Below are 11,510 nucleotides of genomic sequence, written 5' to 3'. Positions count from 1 at the left end.
TCTGGAGAGTCCATTCAAACCCTCAGACCAGCTGCCTTGTTCTGAGTACATTCACCAAGCAGCTGTCTGATCGTTTGACTTTCTACATAGATTGCCTTTGGGAGAGAAGTGACTGGTTAGAGTAACATGCGCAGTGGTCGGCAAACTCATTAGTCAACAGAGCCAAATATCAACAGTACAACGATTGAAATTTCTTTTGAGAGCCAAATTTTTTAAACTTAAACTTCTTCTAATGCCACTTCTTCAAAATAGACTTGCCCAGGCCGTGGTATTTTGTGGAAGAGCCACACTCAAGGGGCCAAAGAGCCGCCTGTGGCTCGCGAGCCTCGGTTTGCCGACCACTGCACTAGAACAATGGGGAGTTACAGCTCTTGTTTACGTTAATAAACAGGCATTCTGGTTTTCTACATTGGTTTCCTGAGGATTTTATTAGCATGAGTCAACTTTCTCAAGTGTGGCCAATAGTGGGGAAACCAATGAGACAGAGTTTCCAAGGCTCTAAGTGTGAGGACCTGGCTTGGACAGGGTGACATCACCCCAGTAAATACCACCCCATCTTGAATAAGGAAAGTTGTTCTGCAAAAGCAGCCAGGTTAAAATAGGAGCGAATTCCAGGTGGATGCCAGAAATATTTCGCAAGTGTTTGTTCACCTTGCAGGCCAGAGGCAGGCTTTCAGGGCCAGGATGAGTGAGGAGGGCAGCCCCAGATGTTACAGCACCAGGGGGCCAGTGCAGCACAGCAGGAGACATAGTGGTCTGGGAGTCAGGCCCCCTGGGCTTTGGTCTTGTCCTGCCACTAACTCTCTGAGTGACAATGAACTTGGCCCTCTCTTGTCTGGGGCCTCAGTTTACTTATATGTAAAATGACCTGAGCTTTTCTTTGACTACCATCCTGTGAGTCCAGGGAGAAGGAGAGCTTCCTTTAGGGCTCACGATCAGCCTCAACATTTTAAACTCGGTGTGAGGTAGAGCTGGAGGCCCTGAAGCCCAACCCTGTGGAGAAGCAGGGTGAGTGGGTGGAAGTGGTGGTAAAGGTGAGAGGTGGGGGAGGGTTCTTCTTCCATCAGTCTTCATGAAAATTCATCATATCAAACAATGCCGGGCCTGGAGGGCAGGCAAGGCCAGAGTACAGGCTGTTCTGAGGTATGCAGGTGGCCGATCAATTGACTTCATGGCTGTGGAATTAGTTAGGTCATGGCTTACGACCTCATTGGAAACAGCTCCTGTTTTTTCCCTTCTTTTCTCTCTTTTGTTTCCCCTGTCAACTCCACCCCCAGAGTCACCTCTCCCAGTGGAGAAAACCAGAAGGCCACAAGAAAACTTAGAACAATGAGTTCCTTCTTTTCCCCCAAGGAGCTAAAGGAGGAAGTTTTTGGTAGAAAGGATGCTAAGCCTGATAAGAATCTCAGGGGCTCCTGGAAGTACAGTGGGGAACATGGGGATGGAAGGCGAGCTGGCCCACGACAGGTGTCTCTGGGGAGGCCCCACAGAGGGTCTGTAGTGCAGAACTGATGTGGAATCAGCATACCCAGGAAAGTCATTATTCCGAGAATCAAAAATATAAAATCTTGCCCTGGCCCGTTTGGCTCAGTGGATAGAGCGTCAGCCTGCGGACTGAAGAGTCCCAGGTTCGATTCTGGTGAAGGGCACATGCCTGGGTTGTGGGCCGATTCCCAGTGTGGGCCTGCAGGAGGCAGCCAATCAATGATTCTCTCTCATCATTGATGTTTCTATCCCTCTCTCCCTCTTCCTTCCTCTCTGAAATCAATAAAAATATATTTTAAATATATATATATATATATATATATATATATATATATATAATCTTAATTTTAAAGAGAAGCAGCTCAAATGCTTTGCCAATGGGCAGAATATGAAAAAATTGAGAATGAATGCTCTCTGGAAATACAGAGCCTAGAAGGAGGACTTGCACACAGCCTGGGCACGTTTCAGTGGAAAATGTACTGTTTCGTGGATCACTGCCCATGTTCCTATTCTACCACTCAGATGTGACTTTGAAAAAGTTGCCTCACCTCTCTGGAGCTCAGTTGCCTCATTTGTAAAATGAGGTGGTTAGGTGGTAACCGAGGACACATCCAGATCTGAGAGTCCAGGATTCTGGCATATAATTCTGTTGATTTTCAACTTTTCAAACAAGACTGAGTTTTATGAAATTTCAAAATCAAAGCATTAGAATGGCCCCTGAGGGTGATCTAGCTCATTACTTAAAATATTTAAATTATGAAATACATTATGCATGCAGAAAATGTATAAAATATGTATGTACCATTTAAAGAAGAAAAATAAAATTCACTCCTAGGTATCTGCTGCCAAGTTTACGAAATAGAGCATTACCAGCACCTTGGGAGCCTATTTGCCTCCCCCTAAAGCATCCCTTTCCCACATTATCCCAAAATGTATGTTGTTCCCTTGCTTTTCTTTAGTTTCACCACCTGTGATGTATCCACAAACAATATAGGGTGCATTATGGATAGACATTTTGATACAAATTTTATTCTCTTCTACCCAGTGCCAAAGTTGGTACAGCTGTGTCTCAGTATTGTCTCCTTCTCCACAGCCAGTTTATTTCTCATCCATCTAGACCTTGAGAGTAAGACCTTTGGAAGGGGAAATCTCAGGTGTCCTATTAGATTCCTGCTTTGGCCAGGCTCCAGGCTTCGCCTCCTGCTCTCCATGATCCACATAGCCATCAAGGTAAAAGCTCAAGGTCTCCCACGTTTAGCATAAACCGTCAGGATTAAATCTGGCATTGGCAGTCCCAGCAGGATTTCTGCTTTTATTTTTGCTTCTCACCTCTTCCTTTCATGTCAGCACAGTAGTGTGTATTAAAAAAGTTGTAAAAGAAATTCATAGAGATTTTAGATTTTTCAAATGAGAAGGTTATTTAGTGTACTAATCCCTGGAAACAAAATTCTCTCATTTGTTTCATCTCTAACTAAGCAAGTTGACATTGAAAATAATACTCTTTTCTTCCTCCTTAAAGTCCTCATTAAAAAAGATTCTACCACCTCCCTGTGATAGATGTCAAAATGGCCAAATTCTTCCCTTCTCTGCATTCACACCCTAGAAATCTGATCTGCAGATCCACCCAGAAAAGGCAACGTTTATTTCTCAGTGATCTTTTTTTTTTTTTTACAGATTTACTTATGTATTATTATTGTTTTCCTACTAGTTAACAAAATTATACAGGTTTCAGGTGCACAATTCTACAACACATCATCTGTACATTGTATTGTGTATTCACCACCCCAAGTCAATTCTCTGTTCATTACCATTTACTCTCCCCCGCAGCCCCCTTCCTTATCCACCTCCCTTTTCCCCTCCCCCCAGTATTTCTCCATAATCTTGAATCTGGGTTGGACATTTGACTTGCTTTAGCCAATGGGACATTAAAAAGTGTGACAGAAGCTGAGGCTTGAAAAGGTCTTGCTGATTGCACTTGAATTCTGAGACCACCATGCGAATGAGTCCAAGCCAAGCAGCTGGAGGATGAGGAGCCATATGGAGCCACTCAGGTCAACAGCCTGCCAAACACAGCCAGCTGACCCACCACGTCATCATGATGAGGCAGGTAGAGATAAGCAGAGCCAGCTCAGACTGAAGGAGCTGCCCAGTTAACCCAGAGAATCATGAGCTAAAACAGTGATGGCGAACCTATGACACGCGTGTCAGCACTGACACGTGTAGCCATTTCTATGACACGCGGCCGCTGAGGCAGCCGCATGCCGAGGATGAAACATTTGCAAAATAATCTTTTTTCCTTAAAGTGACACACTACCTGAGTTATGCTCAGTTTTTTGGCGAAGTTTGACACACCAGGCTCAAAAGGTTGCCCATCACTGAGCTAAAAGATTGTTTTAAACAACTGAATTTTGGCATAAATAAAAGACAACAGATACATTCTCTTAAGACTGTAATTGCAGAGTCATAGCTCAAACCTCCTTATAACAATTCTATTATCTTTGTCCTACCTCAATTTCTGGTGATATAAAAATGGTCACTCACCAAGATACTCTTGCAGGTCAACTTGCATTAAAGGGGTTTGCAAATTCTCAATATAAAATTTAAATCACATCAATTAAAATACACCCCATTTATGCTTCCATAAACAAATTGGGGAATATTTAATTTGTTTGCTCAGTGCTGAATTCAGTTAGATCCCAAGGAAAGAAATCCAGGATTTTCCTCAGTGGCAGGGGAAGTCAGTCTCAGATAGACGAGGCTGAGGTTGGAAGCAGTTACCAGAATGAAAAGATCTGGAGGTTTTAATTGACCTTAAATTCAATATACATCAATGGTGTGGAGTGACTCCTCAGGAAGTATCAGTCACATTAATGCAGTTCTTCACACTGTCATAGAATAAATGTTCACCTCAGAGCCATGTTGAATTTTAGCTAGGACAGCTTGCTTTTTATTTATTTATTTTTTTAAATATATTTTTTTAATTGATTTTTTACAGAGAGGAAGGGAGAGGGAGAGAGAGTCAGAAACATCGATGAGAGAGAAACATCGATCAGCTGCCTCCTGCACACCCCTACTGGGGATGTGCCTGCAACCAAGGTACATGCCCTTGACTGGAATCAAACCCGGGACCCTTCAATCCACAGGCCGATGCTCTATCCATTGAGCCAAGCTGGTTAGGGCTAGGACAGCTTGCTTTTTCATTCACTTTCAAATGGATTTTTAGGCACAGGGCAGGACTTTTTTAACAGGTGTAAGGTAAGCTTGCAGGATTGCCGTTTTCCTTCTGGGTCAGCACTATCATTCTGGGGTCACCAGGCTCCCTCTCTCTCCCATATCCCAGCACTTCCCACCCCCTACCCTCCCTCTTCACTCCATACTGCTTAAGGGAGAATTATCATAACAGGCTCCAGGGAAGTCTCTTTAGGTCGGTCTCTCTCTCTCTCTCTCTCTTTCTCTCTCTCTCTCTCTCTCTCTCTCCTGTGTTTGTTTTGCCTACCTCTGTGGCATGTCCCTGGGATGGGAGCAGGGCCAGGAATCTGAGAAGGAATCTGAGAAGGAAGCTGGGAAATTGGGCCTCCTACCTTGACAGGTGAAGCATCTGATGTGGAAGTGGTTATTGTGGACTCGAACCACTTCCCCTTTGCAGGTGTCTCCACATCGGTAGCACTGGATGGCATTGGAGCTGCCCCGGGGATTGTAAGGATTCTGCTGATAAGGAACTGTGGGAAGAAACAAAGTGATCACCATCCATAAGGCTCTCATTCTTTACAAAGTCTGCCATAAGACATCATTATAATCTTAACTGGAAGAAAAAGCAGAAAGGGTGCAAATGCTGAGCAAAGTACCTTCAATACACCATCAGGCTGAATATGCCATCTCAGGCATCATTAGAAGGGGAGTGGCATTAAGATTGGAGTCCATAAATCTCCTTAGGCAGGCAGAGACCCAGGCATGAGTGAGCATAAACTTTTCTTGCAATGAAAGAGGCCAGATTCACAAATGAAGAAAAATAAAAGGGAAGTAGAGTATTTTAAGTTAAATAATCCAGAAATACCATTTTTAGGGTGATCTCTGGGCCCCAAACTTCTCAAAGGGAATTTAGGGCTTGCAGTTGACTCAAGGGTCACAAAGAAATGGGTGGCTGACAACGGGCCTTTTCGTTAAGCAAGTTACATCCCCTCTTGTACCTCGGTTTTCACATCTAGAAAATGGGTGTGGTCAATGGTAGCACAGACTTTCTATAAAAGAGGCACAAAAGGAAGCAGTCTAGTTGGAAGGAGGTTGACAAGGGGACTCATCTTAAAGATGCCTTTGAACAGCACTTTCCATAACATTGAGAAAATGTCAAAAGTGCATAATTGAGAAAAAAGAGGTGGTGGAGATTTGAAGGGGCTGAAGTCACTGGGGGTTGGAGCTCAGTGGGCGGCATTTAACGGCGTTCAAGAGCTCTACTAGCCTATCAGGTCTGTTGTTCTCTTGCTTTGGCCTTCTCATGGCTACTTTTCTAAATCTCCCTTCCCTGATGTATACTTTGCTTGACCATTCTAAAATCTGCTCTCCTGAGATTTAATCACAGTAGGCACTTGCCTAGAACTCAAAGAATCAGGGTTGGGAGGGATATTAGCAGCTGTCTGTTCCAACCTCATTATGTGTAAACTGTTGGAATAACTGTGCTAGTGAGGAACCAAGTTTTCTCTTCTATAGGAAGACCCCAGTGGCACCATGAAAGAATCACTGTTACTTCATTCTCTCTCAAAGTGGAAAAGTCCCAAAACTTCTGCTCATTCTCTATTAGGGCAAGGCTCACTCTTGTCCTGGCTATAAAGATGATCTGATTGAAGGGAAATTGGTGTCTCTTTAAAATTAATTAATAGAAAAGCAAAGGCTATTTATTCAAAGGTCGCTATAGTAAGGGAGTCAGCCCCCATCACTGGCCTTTTGGTAGAGACTCAAAGGCAGGCAGAGAAGTGGGAAAACTTTCTGGTGGGAAAGGGAAAGATCCAGGTTTTCCTGACTGGTGGCTGGGGGCCTGGGGAAGTTCTAGGAGGCAAAGTAGAAGTAGGGTGTCCTATGTGACTGGTTAGGGGTACACATTTGACTCTCTCTAGTTGGTCCTAAGTTGGAAGCAGGGACAAAAATTAGGGATGAGATCTGGGTGCTTCACTGATTTTTTTTTTTGCATTCAATATTATATTCATTTCAGATGTACAGAAAACTGTTTTGATATTTATATAATTTACAAAGTGATCCCCCTGATAATTCTGATACCCACCTGGCAATACGTAATTTGCAATAGTATTGACTATATTCCTTATGCTGTACTTTACATCCCCGTGACTATTTTGTTGCTACCAAATTTGTACTTCTCAATCCCTTCTTGGTGTCTATCATTTAGACATGTTGACTTACTGGCTAAACTCTGAATAAGCATATTATAAGTTACTCTGATTCACAGGAACCTTGAACTGCCAAGGAACTTAGAGATCACCTAGTTCAGGGGTTCTGTACCTAGTGTGATAGTTGTTATGTCTGTTCACTGAAATTTGAATCTGTTATTCTAGGCACATGAAAGATTGTACATGATGACTTGCTTGGCAATGAAATGTAAATGGAAGTTGCATGTCACTTCTAATCAAAAGCCCTATGTGCCACTATGTGATCTGCCATGTTGCATTCCCCATAGCCCAGCATCCAATGATACCCCAGTTGGTGTGTAGGGACATGTCAGCTTAGATCCCTGATTTAGCAGTCTAATCCATGATGATCAACTACCAAGAGCAAGGAAACATTTTTGTGGTTATAGCCTATAAGATTTTTTGTTGCTGCAGCATATCCTGACTAATAAACCTGGGTTTAATACTTCTTGCTAATTAAATATAAAATTTGGTGTCATGTACATTTTCCTATAGCTTTCTTCAGATTTTCAAAGATTATTTCCGTAACCCACCCTCCTCTTTTTAAAGACATAGAACAGGAAAGCAGGACTCTTGATTATCTTCTACTTAAAGGGATCCTGAATCATACCTGTTCTGTAGGGCAAAGAGCTACTTCCTTAGCCCTGATGGTTGCTTCTGATAACTTTGCTATCTGAGGTGAGAGAATAATACCTTCACAGTCTTTCTTTCATGGAATCCATGCCCCTTAGTCAACTCTTTTTCCTGTTTTTAATTTAAGACACAAATTAAATGAGTTAGCTAGTTAACTAAATCACAAGTTAACTTATTAAGTGGATTAATACAATAAAGCATATCAAAAAGTACATCATGACCATCATATTCTCCCCACAGCTCAGTGCAATTCTTCCTTCCTCCCCAGAATGTCCATAAACATTCTCTTTAGTCCTATCTCCTTTTCTTCTCCTGTTCCATATCCTTGGAAAATATTTCATTCTCCCCTCTGTCCCTAGTTTGTGAAAAAAATATGACCTTGTTTATATGAGCAGTGTGGTGATCTGCTATTGCTGAGGGAAACAAAGCTACAAGTCTGAAAATAACAACAAATAGTATAATCATCCCCAATGATCAGAGCTCTAGAAATATCCACAAGTCTCTCCAGAATCACTGCACAAATTTTCATCTACCTCTTCTAACTTATCTTATTTCTCAAGAACCAACTTACAAGATCAATTAGGTATTTCCTGATTTGATTTTCTGGGGAAATTAATTTGTGATCATGGTCTTCAGTAATAACCCAGTCTTTGAACAACTCAGATAAAAAGGCAAAAAATCAGGGTGAGGGGATGGATTGGGAAAATGGGCTTTCTGGGGCCATTTACTGATGGTGCCCACCGCCTTGACTTTGTTGCATCTCTCAGAATGAGGTTACTGCTTTGGTGATGCTGACTGTGGCTGGACATCCCCAACTGTCTGAATTTTGTACAAAGTCCCATGAACAGAAATGCATTCATCGCTGGTGTGAGTTCTTCCAGATTGCTGATGTAAGCTGTGATTATAAAAGGGCAGCAGTGTAGCAAGATTTGAGCTTTAAGATGTGTGAAGACCTTTCCTTATCCAGACAGTACCGATAGAACTCTGGTGGTCCAGGGAAGCTATGCCACATCTGATCCTGGAAGCCACCTCATTTCCAGTAAGATTTTGTATCCTTGGCTAATTAAATCAGCAACCTAATCTTATTCTCTGTGTGTGGAGGTATGTATGGAGGATATCTCTCTTCCCACAGATCTATAACCCCCTATCCTAAAACACTAACATTTTATTGTTGATTTTCTGCTGCTGGTTATTATTTCTACTGATTTTTAAAAAAATTTTCAGTACTTTTTTAAAAATTTATTTATTGATTAAGGTATTACATATTTGTCCTCATCCCCCCATTCCCATCCCAAACCCCTCCCCACGCATGCCCCCACCCCCCTGTTGTCTGTGACCACCAGTTAGGCTCATATGCATGCACACAAGTCCTTTGGTTGATCTCTCCCCTCCACCCCCACCCTCCCCTCCCCTCCCTCTGAGGCCTGACAGTCTGATCGATGCTTCCCTGTCTCCGGGTCTGTTTTTGTTCATCAGTTTATGTTGTTCATTATTTCCTATAGATGAGTGAGATCATGTGATACTAGAAATACACATATAAGAACAGAAAATGAGACAAGCAATAATGGTTATGCTGAGAGGCAAATGAATCAGTCTGTAGTGAGTTTCTTTCTGGGCCAACAGTTCTTCTGAGTCCCAATTTCAATGTCAAACAGTTCCTTATGTGTACATGTCAGCAATGATATTTCAGTTCTGGATGGTGGACAAATGGTGGTAATGCAGGTCCAACCCTCTCAGAAAGTCACATGATTTATAACATTTGTCTTATGGCAAATGTCTTTTTTTATTCTAAATTGACTTACACATGAATTTTTGAACTGCTTCATGTGTTAGGAACTATCCTTGAGAGCAAGGTTTGAGAGCAGCCACGGCCTCAAAGGACATTAGCTCTTCTTACTTGTGAAATAATCTACAAAGTTAAAAAGTTTAGACACATAAGTCATGTGATGTTTCTGACATGTGTGCAGGGAATTTCTGGCTTCTGTTTAATGTTATTTTGTGAATTAAGGGCACATGGGAGAGACATTCCCAGTTACTAGTCCTTAAGCAGTGCTGGCCAATAGAACTTCCCGAGTTATGGAAACAAATGTTCTATATCTATGTTGTCTAATATAATAATCGCTAGCCCTATGTGGCCATTGGGCACTTGAAATATAGCCAGTGTTACTGAGGTACTTAATCTTAAATTACATTAAATCTTAATTAATATAAACTTACATTTAAATAGCCACAGGTGGCTAGTGGCTGCCATAGTAGAAACTGAAGCCTCATAGCATCACAAATGGTATACCAGGCATTGAGAGGGGACAGTACCTGAAACCTGGTTGAATTCTATTTATATAAAAATAACATGTGCAAATTAATTCAGGAATACTACCAGACTTAAATCATGTTTTATTTTTTTGTGTTTTTTTTTTTAATCCCTGAAGAGTTTTAAAGATGTATTTAAAAAATAATTTGCAGTAGGAACCAATTACACACACATTCACCCATCCTGAATTTGATTTGGAAACAAAAGATTCTGAGCAGTGAAATAAATACTGATTTAAAAAAAAGAAAAATCACAGATTTTCAGGCACTACAGGAGTGAACAATCTTAATCTTTCCAAAAATAAAAGCAAGAAAAATCAGTTGGCGATGGCTGTCAGTATAATATTTTAAGACAGGAAATTAGCTAGTCAATGCCTATGAGATTAAAAATTAAGGGTCTGAAACACTAAGTCCTCTTTTATACACATACCAAGTCTTTAGCGTTCTAAAAGCAAATACAGTTTAATTCCATAATTAAATTTGCGAGTAAAGCTTTTCCCAAATGTTACAAAGATAATTTAAAATTGTTGGAACACAACAGATTTGAAGGGGAGGGGCGATGGCCTCCTGGTGAGGTAAAAGGAGCGTGTGTTGAACAATCCAGCATCCAGTTCCCTCACCTGGCTGTTCCCCTTCACCCTGTTCTTCATCTCCTGTGTTTCTCTCTCATAGACAGAGCTGGGGGAAACCTGGGTTCTAATTCCCTCTCTGCTGATACCTAGCTTTATAATCGTGGGCAAATCATCTAAATTCTCCTGGCCTCAATTCCCTCTGTAGTCACTAAGGAGCTTGGACACAATGATTTATAAAATGCCCTCCAATTAAAAAAATGGAACCAGAAGCATGAATATATGGAACAGACTGGCCAGTGCCCAAGGGGAGGGGATGGGGATGACTGGATAAAGAAGGTAAAGGAAGTAGCTAAAGAACAAATATGCATAACCCATGGACACGGACAATAATTTGGTAAAAGCCAAGGAAGGGGGAAGTGGGGGAGGTTGGAGGTGGGCAAATGGGGGAGAGAGAGAAAGGGGACTCCTACAACGTCAACATTAAAATTAAAAATAGGGGGATAAGAAGAGATAAACCAAAGAACTTATCCTATATAATAAAGAGGTAATATGCAAATTGACCCTCACACCCTCACATCACAAGATGGCCACCCCATGTCATCATAAGATGCCTGCCCCCACGTAATCACAAGATGGCCACCCCCACATCCTCACAAGATGGCCACCCCCACATTGTCACAAGATGGCTGGCAGGGGAGGGCAGTTGGGGGCAACCAGGCCTGAAGGGGAGGGCAGTTAGGGGTGAATGGGCCAGCAGGGGATCAGTTAGGTGTCAATCAGGCCGGCAGGGGAGCGGTTAGGGAGCTATCAGGCTGGCAGGCAGAGTGGTTAGGGGCAATCAGGCAGCCAGGCAGGCGAGTGGTTAGGAGCCAGCAGTCCCGGATTGTGAGAGGGATGTCCCCCGAGGGGTCCCAGATTGGAGAGGGTGCAGGCTGGGCTAAGGGACACCCCCCCCCTCATTGCACGAATTTCTTGCACCGGGCCTCTAATATACTTATATACATAACCCATGGACATGGGTAATAGGGTAGTGAAGACCTGGGTGGGAGGTAGGGATTGGATGGAGGGGAGGAAGGGGAGGAAATGGGAGATATCT

General features: G+C 42.4%; 1 protein-coding gene across 1 annotated transcript in view; it reads right to left on the bottom strand.

Moving 5' to 3' along the window:
- ABLIM3 (actin binding LIM protein family member 3) overlaps positions 1 to 11,510 on the bottom strand; it is a gene marked incomplete at its 5' end in the record, with an annotated part of 102,377 nt that overhangs the window by 58,352 nt on the left and 32,515 nt on the right. The window contains 1 exon segment of the mRNA XM_079773257.1: positions 5,067 to 5,204. Coding sequence (XP_079629383.1) covers positions 5,067 to 5,204 — 138 coding nt within the window.

This window comes from Cnephaeus nilssonii (assembly GCF_951640355.1).
Source record: "Cnephaeus nilssonii genome assembly, chromosome: 5".
In the NCBI taxonomy this organism is placed as follows: domain Eukaryota; kingdom Metazoa; phylum Chordata; class Mammalia; order Chiroptera; family Vespertilionidae; genus Cnephaeus; species Cnephaeus nilssonii.
The sequence above is the reverse complement of the archived record's forward strand: the minus strand, read 5'-3'. Positions and strand labels throughout refer to the sequence as shown.